The sequence below is a fragment of the Eublepharis macularius genome, chromosome 14, assembly GCF_028583425.1.
Source record: "Eublepharis macularius isolate TG4126 chromosome 14, MPM_Emac_v1.0, whole genome shotgun sequence".
Taxonomy (NCBI): Eukaryota; Metazoa; Chordata; class Lepidosauria; order Squamata; family Eublepharidae; genus Eublepharis; species Eublepharis macularius.
Window position 1 is genome coordinate 45732097 of NC_072803.1, and position 15018 is coordinate 45747114.

Below are 15018 nucleotides of genomic sequence, written 5' to 3' on the forward strand. Positions count from 1 at the left end.
CCATTCGCACAGGTTTTAGGCTAACTGGCTAGAATGCATCCTAGCATGTTCCTTAAAACGTTTGCAAGGTAGAGCCATTCCATGGTAGACAAAATCAAGTGTGCAAGAGTTCCCTAAGAGCAGGCAGATTACAGAGTCAAATTGGGGCAGGAGGACACTTGGGCAGGTATCAGATTATATCCTGTTGTTGCAGTTCTCCTTCAGGAGCTTCTTGGCATTGTGGTGTTTTCCACTTTGCAGAGAATGTTGCCTTTCTCCACTAAAGCACAACATCTATTCCGTTTTGAGGCAACAAAAGCATCCTTGAAACTGTAGAGAAAGCAAAGCTAAGTGACAAAGTGAATGAGAGGTTGCTTCTTCAGATGAGAACAAATCAACTTAATTAGCAATTACGAGCCATTTCCATCCTAAGGAGGCATTAAACCCATGCTCAGTATGAGGCTTTCCTTGAGTATTTAGTGATGGCACCTAGAGATAAAGGGAACTGATTCGGGGTTGGGGGAGAAATGCATTTAGCTTTTGAATAACTCCTACGCTAAGCAGCTTTTCTGCATATAGAGTGCTGGACTTTTTATTTTATTGTTTTCAATTTTTATTCCGCCCTCCATGCACAGGCAGGCATTTACTCCACTATTCCTCTCATGAGCATTTTTTTAGGTTACATTTAGTGATGGGCAAGTGCCCCCCCCCATTGAAAAAAGCACAGCAAATTATGAGAGCTCTTGCAGGGGAGGGGTTTTTTTTCTGAGAGTTCTCCACTTGCTCATAATTCCTACCTAACCCCCCCCCCTCCTGCTTCCAGCACCTCCACCCCCACAACAACTGCCAGTTATCTTGCAGCTCTTCTGGAACTGTGATTGATGGCTGAGCAGCCTACCGGCCAGCCAATGCATGGACAGGGGGACCCATCAAGTGCCTGCGCTCCTTCCCTGTCCCCTTTCCCTACCATGCTGTAGCACAGAGGTTAAGTGATTCGGCTAAGAATCAGCACTCTACTGATTCGAATCCCACTATTGCCATGAGTTCAGTAGGTAGCCTTGGGTAAGCCACTCCTCTCAGCCCCAGCTCCCCAGCTGCATTGCAGGGATAATAATATCACTAACTTGTTCACCGCTCTGTGTGAGACACTAATCTGTTTAGAAGAGCACTACATAAGCGCAGTTATTAGTATTATGTTGACCGTTGTTTAGGCAGTGTCCAAAGTGCTGGGATGCACCCTGGTAAATGTAGTGCTCGTGTACAAAGATACTAGGGGTGGTTCCGATGTGAAAACAACTTGCTTTATTTCCTCTGCCTTAGTTGTTGTAACTTGATGATATGCTTGTAGCTGAATGTTTGAATGGAGTTTCTCAGTGTGTTAGAAGCAATTGTATTAGCTCTATTTGTGGTTTTAGACACATGATGGCCCCATTCACACATCTAATGCAGCATTCTTCAAGTGATACATGTGTGATCCAGCCCTTAGAATATTTCGAAAGGTGCTGAAGTTTGGGTTTCCTTAAGTTCCCAGGGGAACTGACTTCAGAGTTTGCATGGCAGCAATGAGGAATGTGCAGCGGTGCTGCGTCGGGCACTGACGATGTTACTAAGGGCCAGTTTGTACACTGTATTCAGCATGAGGTGGGGGGTTGTTGTTTGCATTTAGGAGTTCGTGTGGGTAGACTGTTCATGGGAGCAGTTTGAAACATGGAAAGAATACAACTGCTGTGCTGCAGCAACCATTTTGCAAGGAGGAGCCCTAGCAGGTGAAAATCTTTATTTGCTGAAGGTGTTGCTACTCATGTGGTGCTGCTCACATGAGTAGATCTTTCTAATGGGCTGTTAAAGGCACAAAATGCTACTAACTATTGGACTTACAAAGACAATTTGTACAAACCACCTCCTGAAAGCTGCCCGTGGTCATGCAATGGTAGGAAAGTATTTGACAGACAACCCATTTAGCTCAGTATTGCCTTCAGCCTGAGAGCCTTTAACTGGAAATGCCAGGAATTGAACCTGGGACCTTCTGCATACAAAGGATGTGCACTGCTGCTGAAGCACAAGACATCCCCTTAGTTTCAGAGCCCACGAGCCCATGAAATTGTCTTGTTCGAAGCTAGGCAGCTGGTCCACCTTGCTTAGTAATGTCCCTTTGGGCACTGACTCACCACATTATCAGGCTTAGGTATTTCTGAGTCCTGCTACCCAAGATGTTGGGGGCTTAACCTGGTGGCATGCAGTGATCTGCACTACCATTGGACCCCTTCCCCAGTTAAGTCCGTTTGGCTCTGGCGGCTGGTCTGTGATGCTTAAGGGGTGCCGTTCTCCACCGTCTGCTACTTTTCTTGTTTCCTTTCCTCTTTCTTCTCTCCATGCCTTTTGAGATCTTTTGGGGGTGGACGTGTTTGTTTGCCGCTCTCTGTGATTCAGCTACTTAACTCTTTCCTTTCCAGGTTCTTCTGGTTCTTTTAATCTCCCTAATTCTGGGGACATGTTCATGAACATGCAGAGTCTGAATGGGGATTCTTACCAGGGGTCCCAAGTCGGAGCCAATGTGCAATCACAGGTAGGAGAAAACGCCCCCAAATTAGGGCCTGTTCAGCAGGGCATGGTTTGGGCTTTATTAAAAAAAAGAAAGAAACAAGAAAAAGGCAAACAAACAAAGACAATCCAACCACAAATTTCCCCCTAACTCTGGAAAACAATTTGTGCCTCTTTGCAGAATTGGGGCTGCTTAATTTCTAAATGGGACTGACTGTTGCTCACCTTAGTACTGAATCTTGCCAACATAAAGAGCTGGCTCCTCCTCACCTTCTTCATCCGATTGAAATGTTTCAAGCTTTGTGAATGCAATTCGGCTCTGGCTTGAGCTCATGGCGTTGGGTTGGGCGTGTTTGGCTGTCGACTTTAAAGCTTTTATTGGAACATCTCTTGTTTTTTGCTTCATTTATGGCATCATCTCTCATTACATGTTTAATTTCAAAAACATCTATTTGATCTGTTAAAAGAAATGAATTTCATTCTTGGTCACCATTCTAGTCCCTTTTTTTCTTTTTTTAAAAAAATGGTCAAACCTCATATTCTGGGATAGCCACAGCTCTGTACTTTTCCCCCTAGTTGTGCACCACACAAGTTGCTGGTTTTGATATTGGATGCACAATTCATCATACTAAAAATCTCAGATGTGAGATGATTGAATATCATCTTTGGGTTTTTTAGTGGGTAGGGAAATCCTCCCTGCATAGACATCCTTGTTGTCCAAGTTTCCTTCTCCACAGTCCACCATTTCATCCTTTCCTCTGAATTTGCATATAAATGTGGGTAAATTCCACCCTCCTGCTCAGCCGAAGCTCCTCCGTCTTCTACTCTACATGCTCCTTAATGGCAAACAGAGAAGCCGATTCCATCCCTTTGCCCTAATAAGAAAGTTTGTTTTCGGGCCCTAAAAATCATTCAGTAATTTCTGGGGAATGAAGTGGGATTTTAGGGTTGTTCTAGGAACCCCAAAGGACAACTCTGGTATAAACTGACTTGAGGATATTGACTCTTGAAAGCTCATATCCTGGAAATCTAATTGGTCTTTAAGATGCTCCTGGACCTGAATCCTACTCTTTGTGAGCCTGTGTGAGCCAAGCTACAAGTGGCGAATGACACTTGAATGGCAAGTGAACAGACTCACGTGTATTCCTCCCTGTTTGCTTGCGCTCCACTTGCTCTCCACTTGATCACGTAGTGGAGCGCAAGTGAACAGGGCAAGTGGAGTGCAAGTGAACAGGGAGGAATACACGTGAGTCTGTTCACTTGCTGTTCAAGTGTCATTTGTCACTTGTACCTTGGCCCTTTGTTTCATTTTTGATTCAGATGCATCAAGCACTTTGGCTTGTCTGGAGCAAGGGCCATGCTGGATGTGACAATGGAGAAATTGTGAATTGGATGCTAAAATTTTAAATTATAGCTACGCAAGCCCCAGTTTACATCAGAGCTAACTCTGTTAACTCTTCCTCCATAACATTTTTTCAGTCTGAATAGTAGTGTTTGCCCCCTTAAGAGAAACGTTTTCCCTCATGGGGCAAATAACAGCCAGGGTGGAACATGAAATGATTTGGATGGCTAAAACTCTGTGGGAAGAGAGAGTTGGCCTTAACCCTCCGCCTCCATCATGCTTTCCCAGTCCAAATTAGGAGCCTACTTGAAAGCAATTTAAAGTAAAAAAAAATGGTAGTAATCACAGATCTCATGCTGCCATGTTTAATTTGGCCCTCAAAGAAAACTTTCAGGCATTTTACTGAAACTATCTCAGTTGTCCTTGACAGATAGTTTTGCCTTTCCAGGAAGATCCATCATTCACTTTCATTCACACACATGCACATCCTGCTCCCTCATTTGAAATCAATTCAAATTGTAAATTGATAATGTTTTAGTAGATTTTTAGAATGATGAGGTTTTTGTTTGTTTGTTTGTGTGTGTGTGTGTTTGCGCGCCTCTGACAGGTGGATACCCTGCGTCATGTTATCAATCAGACGGGAGGATACAGTGATGGCTTGGGAGGAAATTCGCTGTACAGTCCACATAATTTAAATGTGAGTACCACTGATGACAGCAGTTTGAAGGCTTGTGTGACTACAGTGTAAAGTCCAGGGAGTCATTAATATGTTGACTGCAACCTGCAACCTGCAGTGATGCCATTTGGGGTGTGGGATGTGGACCTCTGTGTGACGGATGGGCTCAGGTACCAAGGAGATGTGAAACAGAAATAGTTTGATTCAATTAAATTCATTCAAAGACCAGCACAAATCTGAATAATACCAAATACAGAAATTTCGACTAAAATATCCATTGTACAAAATACAGCTTTAAAAAAGAAATTGGCTAAAATTTAGGTGCCATGAGCAAAATTTTATTGTGGATTTTACAGGCTGCTGCAAAGAATTTTGCGCAACAGACTGTGTACTGTGGGTCAACGCCCTCCAGGAACAGCCTAAAAATTTCGTGGTCCAAGCGGCCAGGGAATTTCCTGAGCAAAGGGAAAATAGTTTTGAAGTCAAAAAGAGTCCAGTAGCACCTTTAAGACTAACCAACTTTATTGTCGCATAAGCTTTCGAGAATCACAGTTCTCTTTGTCAGATGCATCTGCAGTGATGCAATTTGCATCTGATGAAGAGAACTGTGATTCTCGAAAGCTTATGCTACAATAAAGTTGGTTAGTCTTAAAGGTGCTACTGGACTCTTTTTGATTTTGCTACTACAGACTAACACGGCTAACTCCTCTGCATCTAGTTTTTAAGTGTATTTCATGGTAGAAACGACAGTGAGGCAAAAATGCTCAATTGGTTCCACCTCACCTGGTTCACAGGGACAGAGTCTCTCCTGCAAGGGAATCTTGTTATATCTCCCCTCTACCACCGCAGATGGGAGCATGCTCCATCTCGCCATGGAAAAAGCCCTCCGCTGTCCTGGGATCTCTCATCAAATTACGATAAGGGGCCAGAGCTACAATAAATCTGAGATTTTCCGGAATCAAGAAATTTGGAGCTCTAACAGAAATAGTCTATTAAGTTTATAAACAAATTACAAAACTTACAAGTTTTTTTTTAAAAAAACAACACTGCAAGATTCTCTGTATGGTTTCTGTACACCGAACCTTATTTGGGGTCTGCACCTGCACAGAACAATCTCCAGAACCTTCTAGAACTTTCTATCTGATGTTCTTCCCTCCTCTTGTGAGGAGGAGAGTTTGACTCGGTCTGCATGCTCCTGAGCAACCAATTTCTTTCAGGATTTGGGGGGGGGGGCTAGTATGAAGGAAGTAAATCTGAGAATTTTCTCAGTGGGATTTCTCTTCAGTGAGTCCTAAACAGATTTCTTCTTGCTTGCCTTTCAAAGCTTATGCTGATTTTTCTGGCTGTTTTCAAAGAGGTAGTGAGCATAGCCTCTCCTTACTAGTTCTTCAAGGCCTTTCTTCCTGCCCTGTTCCATTTTAAAACTACAGCTGGCTGTGTACCTATCTTGAATGGTCATGGCTGCGGTTCACTTTGCCTTTGGAGGGGGGGATGGTTCCTGTGCACTCAGGCAATTCACCAAACATGTCCATTAGGATTATTCTTCCAGGCTACAGGCATTTCTTTGAGGAAAGGAAGCCAATGGGGATCATTCAGTCAATGGCATCTCATGTTGCAAATACTAAGTAAAAGCTGTGCTGGGTCTTCGCCTTGCCAACTGCCTCTGCAACTGATCCCGGTGTTGTTGTTTTTTAATCTTTTTATTTGTTAGTACAAGAATAGAAATTCTGCAGTAAATACAGTCTAATAAGTAACATCTGAAAGTAAATAAATATTAATACAGACAAACGGAGAATAACATAACCTGACAGTGGGGAAGAGAAAGTGGAGTGGGCGGAGAGGAAAGGGGAGAGGACTGGGGATGGGACCATTCTTGGGAAACTTTCCATTTCCTTCCCTCCCCCCGCCCCTTGCTAGTGGCAGTGTAAACTACACATCTTCACTGACCCACCTGCCACAGCATGGCCTTATTGCTCATCACTGAGGTGAGGGGCGAAAGCAGGGTTCTTCCTGTCCTGGAAAATTACTAGTCCCCTCTAGGAAGGAAAGAATGAAAAAACTATAGGGAACCAAGGAGGAGGAGAAGGAAAGAAAGGAAGTGAGAGTATGCTTCGCCAGAGGCACAGCTTCATAAATGAGATCAATGCAGCACCATGAAGCAAGGGGACGTTTTGTGGAGGTTGGGAGGGGGCAGTGGATTCAGAGGCTTTGAAAAACCCTAGGCCTTTGAAGGGCAAGTATGCCGTCAGTGGCTGAGGTGATGAGACAAAGAACGGTGAAGGGCAGGGGTCAGAAGCCCCTGGTTTCTAGGTGCAGCATAACAACAAAAGATGGCTCCCTCTTGCACAGCCTGTCAAAGTCCTTGGCTGAGCGCCAAAGCCAGGTCTGCAGCTGGCGTTTACCTAGTTTCTGAAGCTTCAGTGGCAAAACTGCTAAACAACGCAAAACCTGCTTCTTTGGGTCTCATCTGCTGAAGCAGACACCGAATAATAACCCAAGAAGAAAAAGAAGTATCACACTGGTGGCTCCTAAACATTGGGCCGTTCCAAATTCCTCTTATTTAGGCCTAGTGACTCTGGCTCAGAATTTGATTCTGAGCCAGTTTTATCCAAGCACTCCACCTGCAAGCCAGGTGCTGCCTTGAAGCCCACTCTCTGCCTGAACCAGTCCCAGACAGGCTTGTATGATTGTCCCTCTATCCCAGAATGCCTCCCCCTGCCCCATATTGTGTAGTCTGATGACACTGTAGTTGGCTCCTTTTTCAAAGGGTAGATCAATAACTTCTGCTGTGTCATGGAGACCGAATACCTCTGCTCAGCCAGTGTATTACAAGAACTTCCTTGGGGTGAAGGTTGTAGCTCCTTTGATCTCTTCTTAGAGCATAAGCAGCAGCCCTATGAAGTAGAGTCATTTGGTTTACCCAGATGGCAAATAAATACCCTATGCCATATTGCTGATATTGGCTCCAAGACCCATGGTAGGTTCTGTTAAGCTCCCTTTAGTAGCGCGGTTGCTGCTGCAGCTTGGATTCTTCTAGCACAACGTAGCAATGTTTAAATTCTGAGGTCGTATTGGAGGAATCTGCTGTGTGGCTCATTCTCTCACCATCATTGCTCCAGTGCCCAGTACGGACAGCGCTGTTGCATGGTAAGGAGCTGAGGTCTGGACCCCTCCCTGTAACCTTGAAATTCTGGAACTGCTGAACATCCTGCAGCAGTTACCACAACACTAAAGGTAAATTGAGAAGCAGCTTCAAATCCCCCTTGTCATATGTATATAAACCAAAAAAACCTATGAGGAAGCCATCTTTTTCCTCAAAGTATATCTTTGGCCTATCATAGAAATGAAATTATGGTAGGTCAAGCAACAGCTAGGCCTTATGTTTGGAAGTAAAAGACCAAGGTTATTAACTGCTTCTATGGAATTTTCCTCTTGTACAAGATAAAAAGTGCTTTTTAATGTGCTGGTTAATCTCATTTGACTATTGAGCTTAGAGCTCCTTCCTTGAAGATCACTCACAGTGGATTCAGTACCTTTCCCTTGTAAGCTAACTTGTCTGTCAGTTTTCCCTTCCTTTTTGGTACCTGCTTTTGTGTGAGGTATGGGTCTTCTGGTCAACCCTTGTAGTATCGAGAACCAGGCCAAAACCTCTTCTGCTCTCACGTAGATTAGTATACCTCGGCTGTATCTCTCCAGACAACAGGTTCTTTCTCACATGATGGGTTTTTAATATTTATGTAGAAACTCTAACATGTTAGGGAGAAGTGGTTTGCCACCATTTCTATCATGCTAGCTTTCTGCATGCAGGAATTTGTTTGCATGGTGAAGCCATTTAATCACACAAAGCTTTACCTGCGGTTTGAAGTAGTACAGCCTGGACTGACCTATGGATTTGTGTAGCATCTTCTTTCTGTGATACGAAGCTGAGAGAGGGCGTCTGATTTATTACACAGCCTGGACATGGATTTGAAGAACCAAGTCTAAAATTCCATCCACCAGCTTGTGCCAGTTACCACCAAGCAAAGAATATCCCTCTTGCAAATGTTACTGCCTTTCTGCTTGCTCCCCTGGGTACATGAAAAGCCTTCTACCCACCACCCGTTTCATCCCAGTACTGTTTGCTTATCATGCAAGCAACGTCTGTCCCATTGGGTTGTCTATTTGCATGATATGCAAGCATGGCTTCAAGGCCCAGCCCTAACGTTTGTAGACTTAATGCATGCACAAGTTGACCCATGCCAGTAAAGCTGTATATGAAAGGGATCTTGATCATATCCTCAGGTGATTAGAGGAAAGGGCATAACAAGGGACACCTTCCAGTTTTATTAAGGAGATCCATCGCCTCTCACTTAGGCGGTTTTTATTAAATGTTATACAGCTGGAATTTAAATCAGAACAAACACTACCTGTGACGAAAGGACTTTATATGGCACCCACAGAGGAAGCCAATTGGCTCCTGATCCACTGCCCTCAGTGCACAGCTGCAAATGTGTATCTTGGCATTGGGAAAGGGCTGTGAACAAAGCTGCAAAAGGAGCAGAACCCACTGGCAAGAGGAGGAGCAGCTGTGGAAGAGACAGAAGCGCCTGCACTAAAATACTGTAGCCTGAAAGAGATTTGAAGGCCCCTCCCCTCTTTTTTTCCAGCCTTTCACTTGCCACAAGAGTAAATATTAATGATTTAAAATGTGATTGAAGGCGTTCAATTGAGAGGGAGGGCGGGGGTGGGGGTGGGGAAGTCCCATTAAATACTCAAATCTTTTTCCATTTGAAATGTCAAATCTTTCTTTTTGGGGGTTTATAAATAACTCATAATAACCCACAACAAACCATATAAAAAGCCTTTTAGTCGCATTCACTCCTTTTTCATTTAAGTGTTTTGAAATGCTTCAGAGAATTTGCGATATCCTTATCAACATGATAAAATATGAAACCCTGATTGCCCGCAGCATTTTACAGACATGAATTCCATCTTCCCTGATGAGGCCTGATAAGGCGCTGTTGTATAATACAGTGCATAATCTCAAACCACCAGAGTAAGGATTAATTTATTTTTTCGGGGTGGGGGGATGGAGGAAAAATGCCTACTGACAAGCTCTCCCCCAGCTGCCAAGCTGAGTAAAAATATTGTACGTTTCTTGTTTATGAATTTGTATAAAGGGGGGAGGGGATAATGTTCACTTTGGTTGGAATCTCTTTAGACTCTTATCTGTATGAGAGTTTTTCTCCTTCTCTTAAGTAGGTTTTCATATCTGGGGGTGGGGAGGGGAATAAAAATGAAAATTTAAACATACTAAAATAAAATAAATCAGAAGGTGATTTTGCCTTCCTGGTTTTGCATATATGAGAGGTATTCCATACCATGCATCATTTATAGGTACCAATAGGTTTTAATTATTTTATTTGGAAATACCTTTTTTAAAAACCTTTAATTTATGACAAGTGATTCCTCACCCCGTTTTGCCGCTTTTCGCTTCCTTGGGAGATCATGATTTAAGCTTCTCTCTTTAATCAGGAAGCCCTTTTCTTGCTTTGGAGGATGAAAGAGCTATGTATATAAAAGCCAAACAATTCCTATGGGGTCGAGCTCACTAAGGCCTGCCATTGCTTAGGAAGGCTGAGCGAGATCCATTCTGAGCCCTGTCATCCATCACTCACTGCTCTTTTTGTGCTCAGAGTTTTGAGCAACGGGGTATTATTGACCAGGGTGAACAATGATCCTGCCACCAATTGTTTTGGTAATGGGGCCCCCATTGTCATTGCCAGTAACTTAGCATGCACTGCCCTTTCCTTTTTGGTGGGAAGGCGCTTTAGGTTTGGGAAGAGATTCTTGCAAAGGCTATCTTGTGCCAGGAGCACTCGGAGTCGGCCTTGGCTTGCTCCAGCTAGCGCCAGCAAAGGCTTGCGCCCGTCACTTCCACTCAGCGTCCCCCCAACTCACGAGGCCTGTGCCTCCCTCTTCTTGACTGACATAAAAATATGTAGCGACAAGCTGTCTGCCACAGCAGAAATCTGATCAGACATTGATTTCAGCAATTGCCTCGATGGGCTGAGACATAAGGCAAATTTGTTTCTGAGCGCTGTTATTGCTGATGCAGGTCTAATGCGTTGGGCCGGCAGCAGCCCAAGACATGGAGCAACATCTGAAAGGGGTGGAGAAGGGGGGATGGATTCTGTTTGTGAGTAATTGGAAAATAGATCAGAATAGGGTGCTTGCTTTTCCGTTTGCGTGGCTTTGCTCAAAGATTATTGTAGTTTGAGGGGAACTTGGGCCTCATCTCAACTGGCCTTGTAAATGGCTCTGACATGTGCCCAGAAGGGAGACTTTTAAAAATGAAATTAAGATTCAGCTGTGTTAGAGTTAGAGACACCCCCCTGCCCTGATAGTTACATGACTGGAAAAGCCTAGGGTCACCAGAGAGCTTGGATTCTTGTCAAATTGGGCAGTGTGCAGATACATGTTATTCCACTGTGGAAAAAAGCAAGGAGCCAGAACTTGTGGGGAACTTGGAATGGAGAATGGGAAGGGACTTCCTTAGGGAATACCTTACTAAGTTTTCAGCCAGAGTTCCATGGGGTACCTTGCCTTAAAGCACTTGGATCAGGGTAGAAACGGGGGGAAGGAAAATTGTTGTTGTATCCAGTTCTGAGTCTCTCTCTAAAAGCATCACATTCGTAATGAGCAACATAATGTTTACAGTCAGAGTAATTCATCAGCTTCACTTTGGTAATGGCTAGCTGAAGTTGAAGGTCTCTGACTTGCCCAAAGCCAGCAAGGGAGAGCATCCATCTCATAGCTACCAGTCAGGTCCTTGACTCAATGGGCTGACCTGTTTGTAAACATCACAGTCTTTCTTCACAAGGTCTCATTCTCTGAAGTTTATGGCTTCTCTCTTTCATTGTGTTCTCTTGGGCTGAGATTAGGGCAGTGTTAGCTGTTCAAGAATATTGTAGAGCAAGTTCACCAGTTTTCTCAGTCAACAGCTTTTCTGCCAGTTCAGGCCTGCTGTGATCAGCCAGCAGACCCTTGGCCTCTTCTCTTACCACTCTTATCACCATGGCCTATCTTTTCTGCTGTTCCTAGGCTGGCTGCTGCTGTAGTCTGTTTTTTTAATGACACTGTCCATACAGCACTTGTGTATGTGCAGTGCAATAAGGAAAGATGGGCTAGAACGCCATTGAGCCATCTGCAGAGCTTCAGTCCAAACCCAGGATTTCAGAACTCCTTCCAAAACTCTGTGCCACCAGAAAAACCGCTTCACAAAGCCATGAAAAGAAGGTCTGATGCAATACTAGGAGGCCTGGCACCTGTGTGGGGGATGCTTGTGGTCACGCATAGAATCTGTGGCTCCCAGTCCTGGTGCAGATCTGGAGCAACAGTGGTTGTTGGGAGTAGCCCAGGCACAGAGAACAGGTGAGGGCCATGGATTCACTGTCTGGTGGGGGGGCTGGGTAGCTATTCAGATGGCATCGAGAGAGGTCTGTCCAGAGCTCTCAAGCATTTTTTGTTTCCAAAGAGCAAACACAAAGTGGTGGCTCAGCTCTTTCTTCTGCCCACTCCCAATGCCCTAATTCCAGCCTGAATTTGGGTCCCTTTGCAGCTGCTATTTAGACAGAGGCTGTTTTCACACATCTTACTGGCCATGCAAAATCGCGCGAAACTCCTGGAATGACGGCGTCTTCCTGGTGCAATTTCCCACCATCACTTCGGTTTGTGGCACAAAGTCAGAAGTGCCAGGCCTCCTAGTGGCCACAAACCGGAGTCATGACAGGAAATCACACCAGGAAGACGCTGTCGTTCTAGGAGTTTTGCACGGTCGGTAAGGCGTGTGAAAATGGCTAGAAAAAACTTGGAAAGCACTGACCATAGAACTTCCAGCATTGGGTACAATTTGGCCCTTAATCAAGTAAGCTTTGGTAAAGCGACTGCCATGAATTACATGTATGTTTTCAAGTGAAATGATTACTATACTTAGTATGTTTTCAATAGCTTGTTTTCTTCCCTTCTCCAGGCTAATGGAGGCTGGCAGGATGCGACTACTCCATCTTCTGTGACCTCCCCAACAGAAGGCCCGGGAAGTGTGCACTCCGATACCTCTAACTAATGTCCTCGCAACACTTTTTGTCCATCCCATCCCCACCCCACCCCAAGCTGAGATGCCTTCCTTCAGTGCATTGAGAATCGCAGGAGGAAGGAGAAAAAACAGATTCCAGAAAGATTGTGTGTGTGTGTGTGCGCGCGCACGCGTGGTTTTTCTGTTAGCCAACCACCTCTGGCTTTACTGCAAAACCCTGTCTTACGAGAGAACTCGATAAATCTGTTTTTTTCTTTTTCTTTTTTTAAAGGTATCTTAATCATTTGCATATATTCTTAAATACCACAGTTATGTGCACACTCACACAATGTTAAGGAGGAAAAAGAAAGAAAAACAAGCACTTTATCCAACTCGGCCAAGATTTAGCATCGTTTGTAACCCTGTATCTATTTTAAAAATAATTTATTACCAGCAGGTTTTGCAAGGATGGTCTACTAGTTGCTGCTTGGCCTCAGAGGAGAAATTTTAAAAAATCATTCTTAAGAATAACCTCAAGTGACAGAAACCAGGCTTGTGGGGTGCTTCACCCAAACTGGACTTCCATCAAGAGCCGAAGTGAATTTTAGACGCTGATTGTCTTTTATTTAGGTTTTTCCTCCCTCCCTCATATCTCTTTTAGAGCGGGGATAATTTTTTCTTCAGTTAGGATTATTTTGGCTAGCAGTTGCGTGTTTTGTTTTTAAAGCATCCTTCTTGGTCTCAAATTTTGTTGAGATTCATTAGGTTATCAAAGTAGCTTAGAAACCGGGGGGGTGGGGGGCATAGCTCTTATTTTAATCTTCATTTAATGTACCATGGTGCAGAGCCCATCCCCCTCTGCAAGTCATCGGCGCGCACAGACGATTCATATGAGATGGAGGTACTTGCTGCTCATTTTGCAAAAGCCAAGCCGCTGGGTTTTACAGTACAAGCCAGGTGCCGAGAGCTTTCACCAGGGTTTGCCATCGCTTCTTGGTGCCCACAAGAAGCAAAAAGGCACCGTTCTCTGAAGTGTTGTATATAGTGTAGCAAAAGAGTATTTATACATCTCACCAATCAAAACACAGCTTTATTACCTCATGCGAACTCATATGAACCAATAGAAACATGTTCTGTAGCTTAGAGTGCTCACTTACTACCTCTAAACAATATTCACTCTGTTCTTTGTCTTTTTTCCCCCCCTTCCCTAAATCAATTTTTTTTTTCTTTTTTGGGCATCTTGTAATTAACTCTTTGGTTCCCTTCATGAAATGTAATGTACATTGTAATCTTTTAAATAAAAGTTTTTAAAAATCTGGGTTGCATTGGCAACTTTCAAAAATAATTTTAAAAAAAGACGCTTTGAAGTGGAAACATTTGGGTCTTTAGGTTCAACTCAAAACAGTGAAACTGTTGTAAATACAGACAAACATTTTGAATGTTGTTCATCCTTGTTATTATACTAATTCACACAAAAAGAGAAAAAAAATACAACCAACAATGAATTGTAAAGCATACAGGTCTTGGTATTCAGCACTGTATCTTTCACCCTGTATAATTGGGGGCGGGGGCGGGGGGCGGGGCGCCCTTCTTTTTCTTTCTGTTTTTATTTTTCTTCTCTTTTGTATTGTATGCGATTCTGAAACTGATTGACTCAATGAGAAAAAAAATAATAATTTGTGGCAGTGATTCTAATGTATTAAACCGTTTCGTGTTACTTTCTAACTGGATTACACCCTGAATTTGAAGAGTCTTCCTCGTGGTAGTTCTATGTAGTTTTGAACCATGAATAAACTTTTTGCTTTCATGACCCAAAATGTTGATGTAATTTGTTCCTGCTCTGAACGTGAGAGAAAGGTCAGCAGCAACATTGCCAGGCTGGAGCTGATGGCTGAACTCTGCATTGTGTCCCGTTGCATAATGATGTTCTCCAAACCTAGATTTTGTTTTAGTTCTTCAGTTTAAAAGAATGCCACAACCGGGGCTACAATTGAAAGGGAGAAAGCAGTACAAGGCTGGGAGTGGTACAATTTATCTCTTTTTTCCTACTGAAAGTCACCATCCACAAGCTGCTTTTCTCCCTTTGTTGGTGAACATTTACTGTGGTATTCTTTCCCAATGCAGATAAGACAGCCCAGAGGGAAGGCAACAATTTGTGCTTCAAGGGGAGAGTTAAAATTGTTTTCTCTAGTCTTTCTCTTTAAATTGCAGCCCTGTGCTCCCTACCCCCAACCCCCACTTTGTTTTAGAATCACAGAACAACATGTAAATGTATAACTCTGCCCTTAGTATTCCATGAAATGTAAAATCACTCACTGTGCACTCTTGGTTCAGTAAAAATTTTGGGAGGGAAAGGAACTTGTTCCTTGCTGATTTCACTGCCATATCAATGTATCTCATTCTGATTATTAAGCAAAGAATTGCTCT

At 43.6% G+C, this 15018-nt stretch overlaps 1 protein-coding gene across 3 annotated transcripts in view; it reads left to right on the plus strand.

Annotated features, from left to right (window-relative positions):
- The window catches only part of PBX3 (PBX homeobox 3), a 238658-nt gene extending 224751 nt beyond the window's left edge, over positions 1-13907 (plus strand). For 2 of the 3 annotated variants that reach the window (XM_054997532.1, XM_054997533.1), the window contains exons 7-9: positions 2433-2545; positions 4470-4559; positions 12550-13907. In XM_054997532.1, the coding sequence (XP_054853507.1) occupies positions 2433-2545; positions 4470-4559; positions 12550-12642 (296 nt within the window). In that variant the 3' untranslated portion in view covers positions 12643-13907. The remainder of the gene's footprint in view (positions 1-2432; positions 2546-4469; positions 4560-12549) is intronic. The other variant, XM_054997534.1, reaches the window with a different exon arrangement.
- The last annotated feature ends 1111 nt before the right edge of the window (positions 13908-15018 follow it).